Source organism: Trachurus japonicus, chromosome 16, assembly GCF_045865225.1.
Source record: "Trachurus japonicus isolate A0001 chromosome 16, Traja_1.0".
Lineage (NCBI taxonomy): Eukaryota > Metazoa > Chordata > Actinopteri > Carangiformes > Carangidae > Trachurus > Trachurus japonicus.
In genome coordinates, this window is record NC_140922.1 from 8,435,104 (window position 1) to 8,450,728 (window position 15,625).

General features: G+C 42.1%; 2 protein-coding genes across 2 annotated transcripts in view; one reads left to right on the forward strand and one right to left on the reverse strand.

Moving 5' to 3' along the window:
* Positions 1–3,758: 3,758 nt before the first annotated feature.
* Positions 3,759–9,355, forward strand: LOC146971664 (uncharacterized). Its single transcript, XM_085802454.1, has 7 exons — positions 3,759–3,959; positions 4,711–4,770; positions 4,876–5,004; positions 7,057–7,134; positions 8,794–8,871; positions 8,954–9,037; positions 9,263–9,355. Exons 2-7 carry the CDS (start codon positions 4,756–4,758, stop codon positions 9,353–9,355), a joined length of 477 nt encoding a protein of 158 aa, XP_085658580.1. The 5' UTR covers positions 3,759–3,959; positions 4,711–4,755.
* Positions 9,356–11,034: 1,679 nt separating this feature from the next.
* LOC146971665 (uncharacterized) overlaps positions 11,035–15,625 on the reverse strand; it is a 94,277-nt gene continuing 89,686 nt past the window's right edge. Inside the window, exon 18 of the mRNA XM_085802460.1 lies at positions 11,035–11,109. Within this exon, the coding sequence (XP_085658586.1) occupies positions 11,035–11,109 (75 nt within the window). The remainder of the gene's footprint in view (positions 11,110–15,625) is intronic.

Genomic DNA, 15,625 nt, shown 5'->3' on the forward strand with positions numbered 1-15,625 from the left:
TTTATTAAATAAAAATATATACCAGTATAATCTCATATTTGATCGTTATTTCAAGTGGTGCTGTGGCGTTACAGTCGTTAAGGGAATTACCTTCGTTCACTAGCGCTCGAGCACGGTGTTAGCAGCAGGGTGAGAGTCGGCCTTCGGATTCAGCAGCGGTGCTCTGTAGCTGGGTGGGTGGAAGCTGCCGCTTAGCTTGTTATCCTAGCTGTTTAGCCTTAGGCTAGCTCAGTTTGGGCAGTTGCTTTGATATAGATTCCTGGGTTTACGGGGTGTCCTTGAATGCACCATGAAGCCCCTCACACGCTTTACCGTACGAGACGATGTAGACAGGCACTCGATTTTAAAGTGAAGATAGCGCGACCGAGCTTTTCCGAAGTGCAGCTGACGTGACCAAGAACTGATGTAAAAATGTATAATTTCGAAAAGAGTGTTGCAGCTGGAACTACTAGAGGGGAGTAGCTAACGTTAGCTAGCGAGCAGCTAGTTGATATTACATGGGGAAAAAAACGATCTGTTATTATTAGCATCTGTCTGTAAATGCAATTGTAGTGTGTGAGAATTGTGTACCTAAAAATAATTAAGCTTGGGCTTGAAAGTAGCTAAAGTTAATGTTAGGCTATATAATGTCGAACCATCTTGTTTATTTTCTTTTTCATGCATGATAGCAGCTAGTTAGCAGACAGGGATTCTGCACAGCCTCGGCGAGATCAAAAGCTGTCGCCACCTGTTATGTGACAGCTGTGGCGGCACATCAAAGGCTCGCTCTGGCTCGTATAAACCGGTATAAGCCCCCCTGCGCTCATCTGCTCTCCCCTTTTCATAGCATCAGAGGTAAGAATTTGTCTTTTCAACTTGCTAGCTTGAGAGTATTAGCTATAACACATCAGTTGTACACAATAGTGAGATTAAGTTTGACGTTACTCTGTCGTGTTTTGGCTAAGATCACCTGAAACACATTAAAATATGTACAGTTGGTCTTGATAGTATCTTAGCTTAGCTTCAACGGCGGGAAAATGTACAACAATAGGGAACGTAGGTTCATTTATGCTTTGTGTTTTTTCTGTTGATTCAAATAGTCCTTGTATTTGCTTGAGGTGATTGTAAATATGATTTCTACACAGATAAATCATTTTCGATTGTGACTAATAGCTGCCATTTGAGAAAACAGTGATTTTAAATGGCGGTACATGGGAGTTGCTTGTCTGTTTGCTTCTGTCTGTCTCTGGTTCCTCTGTGGAACGATCTAGCTAAGTAATGCTTTTGTTAATGGAGTCTGGTGTGTTTGAATGCTGCGACAAACGGCTATTTACGGGGAACACGTCAGTGAAGCTACAGCTTTTAAGAGCTATGCGGCTACGTATTTTGAAAAAAAAAAAATCGATATCGACAGTAGAGCGCCAGTCAACATGTGCATTTGTTTGGGTTGCTGCAGACCTGCACATCAGCTGACACCGCCGGTAAAAAAAAAAAAAAAAAAAGAGACGGCTTGCAGAGGACATCTCCCTCGCGGGAGAGAGAGAGAGAGAGAATGAGTGAGTTGTCTCGAAATAAAAAGTAAAGGAAAACTCGGACCAGTGACTGACAAGACGCTTGGTGCGCAATGGGGACAACGGGCAGTTGTAGCTTTGGGGGGGATCGTCGATCCTCTCTTTGACTTCGATGCTCGAGATCTTTTTTCATGTCTTGATTGCTTCTTCATTCTTAATAGTAGTAGGAGTAGTACATTAGCTGGTCTAATTAGATTATATGAGCTTTCAAATAATAATGTTGTAACCTGTATTGATATTGTAACCTGTATATGACTTTTTGTTTTCTGCAGGTTTTTGTTGTTGACTTCCCTCCCCGCCTGGACTGTGAGGTGTCTTACCAGGACCTCCTTCGCCAGGCATACCACCGCGTGTCTGCAAGTATAGGTACGTAAAAAAGTTCTTAGATTAAATGGAGTTACATTTTGTTATATGTCCTCTGCAAGCCGTTTGAATAAAAATGTACCTCAATATGCATTGAGGTGCAGGGTTCGACATTAACGGTTGCCCGATTGCCCGGGCCAAGTAAACATTACCGGCGGGCAAGCACCGACTCAGATCTTATTATTTTTTATTTTTGGACTTTTATGCATTTATTTTGAAAGGAGAGCTGGAGAGAGACGGGGGAGAGGGAGAGAGAGTGAGAGGGGGGATTGACCGGATTGACACGGAGCAAAGGGACTGTCAGGTGGGATCAAACTGGGTCGCTGCAGCGGTGTGCTCTACCAGGTGAGATAGGCTCACGTCTACGCTACGTCGCTCGCGGCTCGCCGTATTTAATCGGTGATTTCACCGAGCATTTCACTGAAGGTGAGCGGCTGACGCTGCTTCATTAGCGCCGCTGCTGTTTCAGACTCGGGGCAGACGCACGCAGTAACAGTCACCTATTACCGTTTAATTACCATACCGACGAGCTAACGTGTCCAGGTTATAACGCTGTTGTCAATAAACACACGTGGAGACGGTGCTTCAACCAGGGGTGTTAAACATGCGGCCCGCGGGCCAAAACCGGCCCAGCAGTGGGTCCAATCTGGCTCTCAGCATGAATTTGCCAGGTGTGAAAATTTTAAATTGCACATATTTTTATCAAGAAAGGTGGTTCATAATATGTTTCGTAAAAGGATAGTTCATTAACTGTAAACATCTTAATTAAAACAGAGGAAAAATTCATTAAAAAATATATATATATTTGTAGGCTATCATGCTATTGTTTTACTGGTTAGGCCTACTTGAGATCAAGTTGTGCTGTTTGTCGCCCCTGAACTAAATTGAGTTTGACACCCCTGTGATGATTGGCTGTTTGCCTGTCACTGTTGTTTCAATGTCCCACATCCTTGAGTTTTACAGGGGCATCTCAATAAACTAGAGTAACATGGAAAAGTCTTGAGAGCATATAGATGGACATGAACATTTTCATATTAAAAATTATTTTTTAAATTGGTCTTTTCTAATATAATTTTTTTTAAGATACTGCATTAATACTGAAGCTAAATTGTGCACTGTCCACTGCAGCATGTGAATGCAATGAAAAGAATAAAATCTGATTGGAGGAGCCAGCTATCTGTTAAAATGTTGTCCAGGTTAATGTTTTTAGCCATTAAAAGGCCCTTCAGTACAAGATTTCAACTGTGATCGGGCATTAAACAGGTGGCTCACCTGTTCAGATAGGGCATGGAGGGTGTAACTGCTACTGGTCAAATAATGTGAAATAGCATTTTATTTTACATGTCTGCAATGATTGCCATTTAAATGCAATTATAGATAATAATAAATACTGCTTTCTGAAGAAAGAAGTGTTGTGTAGTGTTGTATATAGTCAACAGGAAGGATTTTAGTAGATATAAGTCATGAGCGAAAGTATGCACCACACAACCAGAAAAAAAAAAACCTAGGCAGGGCAAGTAAGAATTTAGATGGGGCAAGTAGATTTGAGAAGTACTTGCCCGACAGGGCAAGTAGGAAAAAACCTTAACGTCGGACCCTGAGGTGTAGTAATGAATAAAAAGTCACCATTACATGTATGGAGATTATAATGGCTGTTTTTTATTTTTTAGATGTGATGTACTTCTCAGCTGAGGAGTACTTCCCTTAACCGACCGCAGCTGTGGGGCAGAGATGGTGTAAGTAGAATATCCTTGTGTGAAGCTGCAGCTGCTTTTTGTGGCTAAAACTTTGTATCTGTAAATTAATTTGGTTATGTAATTTCTGCAGATCCATCTGAGCGATGACGAGGGGATGTGGATCCTCGTCCGTTTGCTGTGGTCCGCCGCCATGCAGCAGCTGTAGACACCACCACCAGCACCCCCGGTCTCTCCCAGGCCTTCACCGCCAGTTAGGAACTTCACTCCCAAGCTGGTTGTGACGGGAGAGGTCCCTGCTCCACGGTCACCTGACCCCTTTCAGTGGCAGCAAGTCAGTCATGGCCGCAAGGTAATTGTTACAGTAGGTGCGTTTCCATCAGCTGTTTAGATGCGCATCGAGATGTATCGCATTGGAAAATGATGATGGAAACGCTGTGATTCGAATTAAAATCCCCTGATTCACACAAACTGAAATACTCTCGCTAGGGCCGGGTTTTGGTTGATGATTCGAATAAAGTGTGACGTAGCGCACTTTCCCCCCATCTGCTCCCGTGTTTGCAGTTTACTCAACATGACAACATCAGGGTTTCACTACATGTAATTAATTGTGGCGCACCGCCACGGCAAAATAAAAGCCCCCACACACCTTCATAATGATGTTACTGCACTTCTTCATAGTTCCTCCTCAGTAAAAACGAAACTTATCAACCAGCACATCCAGCATTTATCATTAATAAAGTCTGTGGCAGCCGTGACTCTCTCTCTCTCTCCCTCTGTCTCTCTCTCTCTCTCTCCCTCTCTCTCACACACACACGGACAGGTCGCATCATGAAGGTAATAAACATATGCGCCAAATCGCGCTAATGTGTTCAAATCAGACCGTCAGTCCGTCCGAGGGGGGGGGGGGGGCAAAGTCCGTAGATGGAAACACACATGATTCAAATTTCTTTTAATGCGCATTTCCCAATAATTCGAATCACTTTGGATGGAAACATGGCTACAGTAATGTGTATATGAGACTTTGTGAAAATTAGATTTTTTTTTTCTCTCAAGTGGTTTACAATTTGATTAATGCAATGTAATACAACTTTTCATTCCAGACGAGCCAGCCTGGTGAACCCTCCCAGGGTTCAGCACAGCCCAGGATGGCTCAGCAGCAGGTTTGTTTTTTTCAAATACTTTAGGATGTCTTAATTGGTTCTTAATGTATACTTTGTGTATGTGATAAGACCTATTGTCAGTGGATTTTTCTTTTTGTTTCACAGGCGGAGGAGAGCTTCTTTCCACTGAACCCAGTCTGGTTCAGCAGCGCAGCATTACATGCTATGGAGGAAGTTTCTCCTTCTGATCTGTCTTGCCCAGTGGACTACCAGCCCTCTCCAAAGCACAAGAGGGTAATTTGAGTGATTTACATTTATCTATTATTTTAGGGTTTGTTATAACTGTCACCTGATTCCCAACAGTCAATAATGCTAATACTTTTCAAAATAAGCATTGATACTAATAATAATGGTAGTTGAACAAACTCAAGCTATTCTCAAACATATTTGTAATTGTAATTCAGTGGGTGACTTGTATAGATAGATAGATAGATAGATAGATAGATAGATAGATAGATAGATAGATAGATAGATAGATAGATAGATACTTTATTAATCCCGAAGGAAATTCATCTGTCAGCTGCTCCAAACATTCTGAAAGAAAGTACTTAGCTAATGTAGACAGATGTAGCAATAATATAAAAGAATAAAATAAAATATAAAATATACCTATATACAAACTATCACCTATATACAGGGCTTGACGCTTAGCATTTTCCCAGGTAGCACGTGTGCTACTAAGTTGAAAAATCTAGTAGCACACAAATAATTTTAGTAGCACACAAATAATTTTAAATAATAACGTGATATGAGGTCAATGAGGAGGCATTTATAAGCAAAACAGTTAAATTCATAGCTTTTTAACAGGGATGCCAACGGGTCAGGACCAAAAAAGATCTTAGAGCGGTGACACTCACCATTAACATAATACATGTGCATTTAAATACATTATAATATCATGGAAAAGTCAATTTCCAGTAGTTAAAATCAAACAGCCCCAACCAAGTATTGATTGCATATAGGTGGACAACATTTCTATATTAAAAATGCTTTAAAGAAAAGAGAAAAAAAGGGTCCTTTGTAGTATTTACATTTTTGGGAATACGGAATTTCAGGTCTTCATATAGGCTACAGTATATAATGTGTTAGTTAGTTTCACTTTTTGAATTGAATTAGTGACATAGGCCTTAATAAATTCTTCCATGGTATTCTAATGCACCTGTACATTGGAAATGAGTGATAGCCTACAGTATATACTGCATACATCTTGACAGCTCTACCTTACTTTACTTTTTTGTATAATCCAACATACATGTCCAGTGATGTTCAGCCTTGTGTGTTTACATTTGTCTGACCCGATTATTCAAGTCAGTGGTCCTGAAATGTGTGTTTCTCTTCTACACATTCTACATCGCGGACGCAACGTCTTTTCACATACAGTACGGGCTTCCGTTCAAACGGGGCCGAGCTCCGTGGGAAACACCTGCCTGACACAGCAACGTAGAGAACCACGGCGCACAGCTCCACGGACATGCACGAACAACATCGCCGTCACACCGAGTGCTCGCGGCTACGGCGTTGCTTTGGGTTGTGAGCATATGAACGAGTTCGCTCTACGTGTACGGACGCACTGCCCGCGGAGGCGGAGCGGGGCCTTCGCGGGGGCTTGGCTGGTCACACAGGGAGGCAGACCGGTTGACATGTGCGTCGATCTGAAACTGCCTCCGCTCAGGGCGCTGCGCTTCGGTTTGGTTCCGCGTGCAGTCTCTTTTTTTCAGCTGATGCTGCATTCAAGTGCACAACCGGCCACAACCTCCTCCAAACGTTCGCAACACATCATAAAACATTTATTGAACGGTAAAATTCGGTAGTCGCACACGTGCTACTAATTGCATTTCACAATTCGGACTGTTTTTTACTCGCATTTGCGACGAGGGGCTCGCACTGTTGCCCTTCATATAAAAGAAATACAGTTCATAAAATGTCAGTTAGTGCAGATGTTGTGCCTGCCCCTCCCCCTGCTGTTGTACAGTCTGACTGCCCTGGGCACAAAGGACTTCCTCAGTCTATCTGTGGAGCAGGTCAGTGACAGCAATCTGCCACTAAACCTGCTCCTTTGAGAGCTGATGGCAGAGTGCAGAGGGTGGCTGGTGTTGTCCATGATCGCCATCAGTTTTTCCATGGTTCTTCTCTTTGCCACTGCCATCACCGACTCCTGTTCCAGGCCCACCACAGAGCTGGCCCGTCTGATGAGCCTGTCCAGTCTCCCACTGTCCCTCTTTTAGTCTCTCTTTTTATAGCTGTAGTGATTAAAGCTTAATTGATATGTTTTCTTTCATTGTGTAGGTGGCCTCCTCAGCGTCAGCCAGACGACCCAGGGCCACAGCTAGACCCCCCCGCCGCCACAGCCCTCAAGTGAACAATGTATGCTACTGTTTCTCACAACTACCACAAACACCATACACTTCCAGAATAGTCACTAGATACACATTACTAGACTGTCCATTCTGTCTGAGATATTGGTTTTCATGTCAACAGCTAACCAGCTGTCATATTTATTCATCCAAGATGTACTATCTTTCACCTCTCTCTCTCACTTCTACCATGCTTAATGATATGTTTGCAAACGGAAGAAGTAAGCATTGTAGGCTATCAACAACCTCCAAAACATAACCAAACTTGTGTATTGAATGGTCTGCCAGCCAGTTTATGTTTCAGTCATGTATAACTTCCTGCCTCAGACAAACCATTGGGAATAGGTAATGTTAAATGTGATAATCCCAGCATGGCTCGGAGGAGCAATGGCGTTGATTTGATTTTACCATTGATTTTTTGTAATAAACATATTTAGCCATCATTTGTCCAACTTGATGGTTAGCGTTATCTCCAGAACACCCAAATGAAGTTCCAAATTAAGTGGCAACACAATTGTACACATTCAGAAATCTCTTTCTCAAAGAAATGTTTTCTTTTGCAGCACCAATCAACAATTGAAACCAGCTGTTGGAGAGCTAAAATGAAATCTCTGCAGGTTTCATACGTCTAACTTTGATTTTCATGGTTGAAAATTAAAAACTACATCAAAACGTTGAGCTTAAAGGTCCCATTTGGATAAATTGACATTTCAATGTTTTTTGTTTTTTCTACAGTGATGATAAAGCAGCTTTAGGTTCTATATTAATACTGTGAAAGTCTAAAGGTAGATGTTTGTATTCCTCCATACCGTATAAAGGTAGTTTTTTTTTTTTTTTACATTTGTGAATGAAAAAACTACCTTTATACTTTCAAAGTATAAATATAGAACCTATGTTGCTTTATTATCACTGTAAAAAACCATCAAAATGTCACTTTATCCAACACGGGACCTTTAAGCTCAACGTGTTGAAAAAAAAAATTCAAATAGAAAGAGAATGGTAAAACCAAATCAACTCCATTGCTCCTCCGAGCCATGCTGGGATTATCACATTTCTGAGGCAGGAAGTTATACATGACTGAAACATAAACTGGCTGGCAGACACCATTCAATACACAAGTTTGGTTATGTTTTGGAGGTTGTTGATAGCCTACAATGCTTACTTCTTCCGTTTGAAAAAACATATCATTAAGCATGGTAGAAGTGAGAGAGAGAGAGAGAGAGAGAGTGAGAGAGAGAGAGAGGCAAAAGATATGAGAGTACATATCTTGGATGAATAAATATGACGACTTTGTCATCCACTTACCTATTTTTGATTAGCAAACTGCACAAAAACTGCAAAAAAACCTTTTATTTCCAAGAACTGCAATCATATTTATGTAATATTACTTTATCGACACCAGTTATTACCAGCCAATAATGTAATAAATTATTACATTATTGGCAAAAAGTTATTACGTTATTGGCTCAAATGTTTTATTACATTATTGGCCGTTATGTTTTTGGTTGCTACAGTGAATGCACTATGTAATGACAAAGGTTCAGTCGGTCCTTTTCTTTGTGAAGTCTCTCCTGTGGACGATGTATGTTACTTTAATGTGTTTTAACTGAGACATGTCTAGATTATCCACACTGTCTGGAGTGTAATGTTTTTTGTCATCTGTCAACAGCTGGTTGGATCACCCCCAACCAGATTTCCCTTGAGTTGGGGCGATGCAGCAACCCCCTGCTGTTCACCAGCTGCAAAGGTAAATTTCACTCCACCTGAATAAAGTGCATTGTTTCATTAAAGTCTTCAGTTTCACTGAATGTGTTGTAATGTGTTCTCAGATGGCCAAGCTTAAGACACCTTCACCAATTGCGCCATCCTGGACCATTACAGATGCAGGCTGCGACCCTCCCTCCCCACCTAAGGTATTTTCTTCCCTCTCCAATCCACACACAAAATGTTTACAGTACAATGAGCTACATCTAAATGAAACTATGGTCCATGTTAAATCTCTGAAACCATTATCTTTCTCTGCATTTCACAAATGCCATTGGGTAATTCAAATTGATTTAGTAAACTGTTTTTATATCAGCGTAGTCCAATATGTTGCCTTATGTGTAAAGATTCATTGGTATTATCTTTTGTTGTAGACGCCTCAAACACACACTGCTGCTCATCAGCTGCTTGGCCCTGGTTTATCTCTGATGCACCCTCCACCTCTCATACCCCAGCTTATGAAGTAAGTTTCTCTATTCCCCAGCCAACACACACTGGACATTACATTTGGGTACATCAGGGGTTAAATAAAGTGTCTTTGTGTGTGTGTGGTTTACTTCAACTCAAAAGCACAATAAACAATGAAGGATATGTTTTATCAATTGTCAGTTGAAGAGAGTGTGCAAAACAGTTGTTTAAATGTAAATAATACAAAAAAAACAATAATAAAGCAAACTAGAAAATTTCCTCTGGGGAAAATTTGAAAGGGCCATGGGGCTACTGCCGGAGTGTGTACATTATGATGAGATTCTTCAGAGATTTCAAACAATTAATACAAGTAACATTATGACATTATATACAAGGAGCACACCTACAACAAACGTTCCTTTTTCAAGTATTTACTTACACAGCAACCTATGCCCTTTCAACCTCAAATGTGTGGGTGACAAAGTCACAAAAAAATGAGGGTGCAGGCAGAGTTGAGTTAAGCGAGAGGGCAGTGATGATCTTCCATGTTGTCTGAAAATACACAAACACACAAAAAACATCTGTAAGACACCAACATGAATCAAGTCAAGTTAAAGTAATCAAGATACAGCACAGTTTTGTACTCATGGGTAAATGTCTCTTACTTTTCTTCTGCTGGCTCGCTGTCTTGATATTTGGGCCTCATCTTCCAAGATCTGTTGTCATCCTCCCTAAAATATTTAACACATTGTTCAGTAACAGTTAGGGATGTGCACGGTTACCCGAGTACTCGAATACCCGAGTAGGCAATCTGCTACTCGGTTATAAATTTATTACCCGGTTAACCTAGGATTAAAAAAAACGGCACGTTAGAGCGCAGTCTAGTGTCAGATCAAACTACATTATCATGCCATGGTTCGGCTTTTTGTAGTGTTAAACAGTTTTGGATCAAGCAACGTGATTTTCCGCTGTGTAAAAGTGTTTTTGGATCGAGCCTCGGACTTTCAAACCTTTTACAATAATCTGTGGTGGTTCCCTCGGCGTACGCCGTCGGGAGGGAGACGACAGGTGTCATCAAGTCTGTTAGAAAATATGCTTTCAGTTTACAAACGTTCTGAAACCTTCCCAGTTATTTCCTGAGTCGATGCGAGGCAGAGAGGACCGAAGGCACCAAAATGTAGTGTGTGGACTAATAAATAAGCACCGCTGATGATTTAAAAAAAAAGAAAGAAAAAAGGTTTTCTCCTCCGAGGCAGCCGCTCAGCGCGCATGCAGCGCATTTATTCCCCGACTGACACAGCGTCGTCAGACACAATATCAGGTGGATAATTAGAGTAGAGACTGGAGTTTAAGATGCACATATGGGGCAGATGTGCATCTTAGTTTAAGATGCACATATGGGGCAGATGAACATCTTAAACTCCATCTCTACTCTTATTATCCACCTGATATTTAGTCTGACGACGCTGTGTGTCAGTAATGCGGACTGTCTGACGGACAGAGCGCATTTATGCACCGGCTGCGCTCTGTCCGTCAGACATGACGTCATTTTATTTTTTATTACAGTAATCGGTTACCCGAGTAACAGCAGGTTAGGTTACTCGATTAGAAAATTATTCGAAATGCCCATCCCTAGTAACAGTTATCAAAATGTTTAAGAATTTATTCACAGAGATACAGACACAACCTACATTGACCATTGTCATGAACTCAATGACAATGCACGGGTAAATGTCTCTTACTTGTCTGTTGGGTTGCTGTCTTTAACTCTGGTCCTCGGGAGGTCCTCTCCCTGGATCTGTGGCCATCCTCTCTAGATTAGTAAAGCACAAGTAACAGTTAAATCAAATCCTGCCTGATCATTTGATCACACTACAGTCAGTAAAACACATTGGAAAGTGTTGCTCACTCATCTGTTGGGATGTTCTTTCCTCTGGGGAGTCCTCTGGAAATCTGCTGTGGTCCTCTTGCATTCTTCTGCCTGGATCTGCATCTCTGCTGTGGTCCTCTTGCATTTTTCTGCCTGGATCTTGTGTCACTCTTACAGGAACATAAAGGGCAAAGGCATAAATTAGTTACAGGTTTCAAATCCTTGTGTAAACATTTGATCACAAACTTAAAGAATAAAATTGCAGTCAATTAACAAAGTAATGAAATATCCCTCCCTTGTTGTTGTTGTTGTTGTTGTTGTTGTTGGGTTGTTACTGGTGAGAGTCCCCTGCAGTCCTCTGCAGGTCTTCTTCCTGGATCAGCTGTCATCTTTGGCATCTGCAGCTTCATTGTTATTAGTAAGGGCATTTTAGCAGGTATTTGACCAATCTGGGAACTAAATCCTTACCAAGAAATTTCTTCACAGTTGTCTTTAGGAACGTGCGTAATATCATGTCTTAAAATGTTGAAATTCAACTCCCACGGGAAACCCACTAAAAAACTACTCGAAGTTGGGGTACCCGTAACTGGACTTTTGAACATTCCGAATTTGGCCTTAAGTAACTTGTGAGGGGTCAAACTAGGGGTTTTTCGTGATTCTGAGTTGATCGCAAACATTAGTTTTACGCCCAAAACACTCCTTGGTGGAGAAAAAAACAGCCACACCCACTTTTCTTGTTCATCGGGACCCCCACTACCACCAATAGAATGTAATGCAGAGAAGCCCTTCCTTATCATTGCAGAGGTTCTGAGGGGAAGCCATAACAATGAAGCTGCAGATGCCAAAGATGACAGCTGCAGCGTTGGTCGATTTGGGCAGATCTGACCGTGAGAGGCTATATTTGGCAAACGCAGCGTGGGACGCAGATGGGAGCTTGGAGACATGACAATTTGAAGTAAAATAAGCTGTTTGGAGAATTTACAACTGATTTCCAGCAAAACTCCAGACTCTGCTTGGAGACATCACAATTTGAAGTAAAATAAGCTGTTTGGTGAATTTTCAACTGATTGCCAGCAAAAGTCCACACTCTGTACAGCCTGTGTCAGCGTTGTTAGTTTTGGACAGATCTGGCCGTGGGAGGCCTAATTTGGCAAACGCAGCGTGGGGAGCTTGGAGACATCACAATTTTAAGTAAAATAAGCTGTTTGGTGAATTTTCAACTGATTTCCAGCAAAAGTCCACACTCTGTACAGCCTGTGTCAGCGTTGGTAGTTTTGGACAGATCTGGCCGTGGGAGGCCTAATTTGGCAAACGCAGCGTGGGGAGCTTGGAGACATCACAATTTGAAGTAAAAAAAAGCTGTTTGGTGAATTTTCAACTGATTGCCAGCAAAAGTCCACACTCTGCTTGGAGACATGACAATTTGAAGTAAAATAAGCTGTTTGGTGAATTTTCAACTGATTGCCAGCAAAAGTCCACACTCTGCTTGGAGACATGACAATTTGAAGTAAAATAAGCTGTTTGGTGAATTTTCAACTGATTTCCAGCAAAAGTCCACACTCTGTACAGCCTGTGTCAGTGTTGGTTGTTTTGGACAGATCTGGCCGTGGGAGGCCTAATTTGGCAAACGCAGTGTGGGGAGCTTGGAGACATCACAATTTGAAGTAAAATAAGCTGTTTGGTGAATTTTCAACTGATTGCCAGCAAAAGTCCACACTCTGCTTGGAGACATGACAATTTGAAGTAAAATAAGCTGTTTGGTGAATTTTCAACTGATTTCCAGCAAAAGTCCACACTCTGTACAGCCTGTGTCAGCGTTGGTCGTTTTGGACAGATCTGGCCGTGGGAGGCCTAATTTGGCAAACGCAGCGTGGGGAGCTTGGAGACATGACAATTTGAAGTAAAATAAGCTGTTTGGTGAATTTTCAACTGATTTCCAGCAAAAGTACAGCCTGTGTCAGCGTTGGTCGTTTTGGACAGATCTGGCCGTGGGAGGCCTAATTTGGCAAACGCAGCGTGGGGAGCTTGGAGACATGACAATTTGAAGTAAAATAAGCTGTTTGGTGAATTTTCAACTGATTTCCAGCAAAAGTCCACACTCTGTACAGCCTGTGTCAGCATTGGTCGTTTTGGACAGATCTGGCCGTGGGAGGCCTAATTTGGCAAACGCAGCGTGGGGAGCTTGGAGACATCACAATTTTAAGTAAAATAAGCTGTTTGGTGAATTTTCAACTGATTTCCAGCAAAAGTCCACACTCTGTACAGCCTGTGTCAGCGTTGGTAGTTTTGGACAGATCTGGCCGTGGGAGGCCTAATTTGGCAAACGCAGCGCGGGGAGCTTGGAGACATCACAATTTGAAGTAAAATAAGCTGATTGGTGAATTTTCAACTGATTGCCAGCAAAAGTCCACACTCTGCTTGGAGACATGACAATTTGAAGTAAGATAAGCTGTTTGGTGAATTTTCAACTGATTTCCAGCAAAAGTCCACACTCTGCTTGGAGACATGACAATTTGAAGTAAAATAAGCTGTTTGGTGAATTTTCAACTGATTTCCAGCAAAAGTCCACACTCTGCTTGGAGACATGACAATTTGAAGTAAAATAAGCTGTTTGGTGAATTTTCAACTGATTTCCAGCAAAAGTCCACACTCTGTACAGCCTGTGTCAGCGTTGGTCGTTTTGGACAGATCTGGCCGTGGGAGGCCTAATTTGGCAAACGCAGCGTGGGGAGCTTGGAGACATCACAATTTGAAGTAAAATAAGCTGATTGGTGAATTTTCAACTGATTGCCAGCAAAAGTCCACACTCTGCTTGGAGACATGACAATTTGAAGTAAAATAAGCTGTTTGGTGAATTTTCAACTGATTTCCAGCAAAAGTCCACACTCTGCTTGGAGACATGACAATTTGAAGTAAAATAAGCTGTTTGGTGAATTTTCAACTGATTTCCAGCAAAAGTCCACACTCTGTACAGCCTGTGTCAGCGTTGGTCGTTTTGGACAGATCTGGCCGTGGGAGGCCTAATTTGGCAAACGCAGCGTGGGGAGCTTGGAGACATGACAATTTGAAGTAAAATAAGCTGTTTGGTGAATTTTCAACTGATTTCCAGCAAAAGTCCACACTCTGTACAGCCTGTGTCAGCGTTGGTCGTTTTGGACAGATCTGGCCGTGGGAGGCCTAATTTGGCAAACGCAGCGTGGGGAGCTTGGAGACATGACAATTTGAAGTAAAATAAGCTGTTTGGTGAATTATCAACTGATTTCCAGCAAAAGTCCACACTCTGTACAGCCTGTGTCAGCGTTGGTAGTTTTGGACAGATCTGGCCGTGGGAGGCCTAATTTGGCAAACGCAGCGTGGGGAGCTTGGAGACATCACAATTTGAAGTAAAATAAGCTGTTTGGTGAATTTTCAACTGATTTCCAGCAAAAGTCCACACTCTGCTTGGAGACATCACAATTTGAAGTAAAATAAGCTGTTTGATGAATTTTCAACTGATTTCCAGCAAAAGTCCACACTCTGTACAGCCTGTGTCAGCGTTGGTAGTTTTGGACAGATCTGGCCGTGGGAGGCCTAATTTGGCAAACGCAGCGTGGGGAGCTTGGAGACATCACAATTTGAAGTAAAATAAGCTGTTTGGTGAATTTTCAACTGATTTCCAGCAAAAGTCCACACTCTGTACAGCCTGTGTCAGCATTGGTCGTTTTGGACAGATCTGGCCGTGGGAGGCCTAATTTGGCAAACGCAGCGTGGGGAGCTTGGAGACATCACAATTTGAAGTAAAATAAGCTGTTTGGTGAATTTTCAACTGATTGCCAGCAAAAGTCCACACTCTGCTTGGAGACATGACAATTTGAAGTAAAATAAGCTGTTTGGTGAATTTTCAACTGATTTCCAGCAAAAGTCCACACTCTGTACAGCCTGTGTCAGCATTGGTCGTTTTGGACAGATCTGGCCGTGGGAGGCCTAATTTGGCAAACGCAGCGTGGGGAGCTTGGAGACATCACAATTTGAAGTAAAATAAGCTGTTTGGTGAATTTTCAACTGATTTCCAGCAAAAGTCCACACTCTGTACAGCCTGTGTCAGCGTTGGTAGTTTTGGACAGATCTGGCCGTGGGAGGCCTAATTTGGCAAACGCAGCGTGGGGAGCTTGGAGACATCACAATTTGAAGTAAAATAAGCTGTCTGGTGAATTTTCAACTGATTTCCGGCAAAAGTCCACACTCTGTACAGCCTGTGTCAGCGTTGGACGTTTTGGACAGATCTGGCCGTGGGAGGCCTAATTTGGCAAACGCAGCGTGGTGAGCTTGGAGACATCACAATTTGAAGTAAAATAAGCTGTTTGGTGAATTTTAAACTGATTTCCAGCAAAAGTCCACACTCTGTACAGCCTGTGTCAGCGTTGGTCGTTTTGGACAGATCTGGCCGTGGGAGGCCCAATTTGGCAAACGCAGTGTGGGG

Excerpts from the sequence above, each read along its gene's own strand:
- LOC146971664 (XM_085802454.1), top strand. Across the intron at positions 5,005-7,056 it reads CCTCTCCAAAGCACAAGAGG|GTGGCCTCCTCAGCGTCAGC; the intron begins GTAATTTGAGTG and ends TTCATTGTGTAG. Across the intron at positions 8,872-8,953 it reads GCTGTTCACCAGCTGCAAAG|ATGGCCAAGCTTAAGACACC; the intron begins GTAAATTTCACT and ends ATGTGTTCTCAG.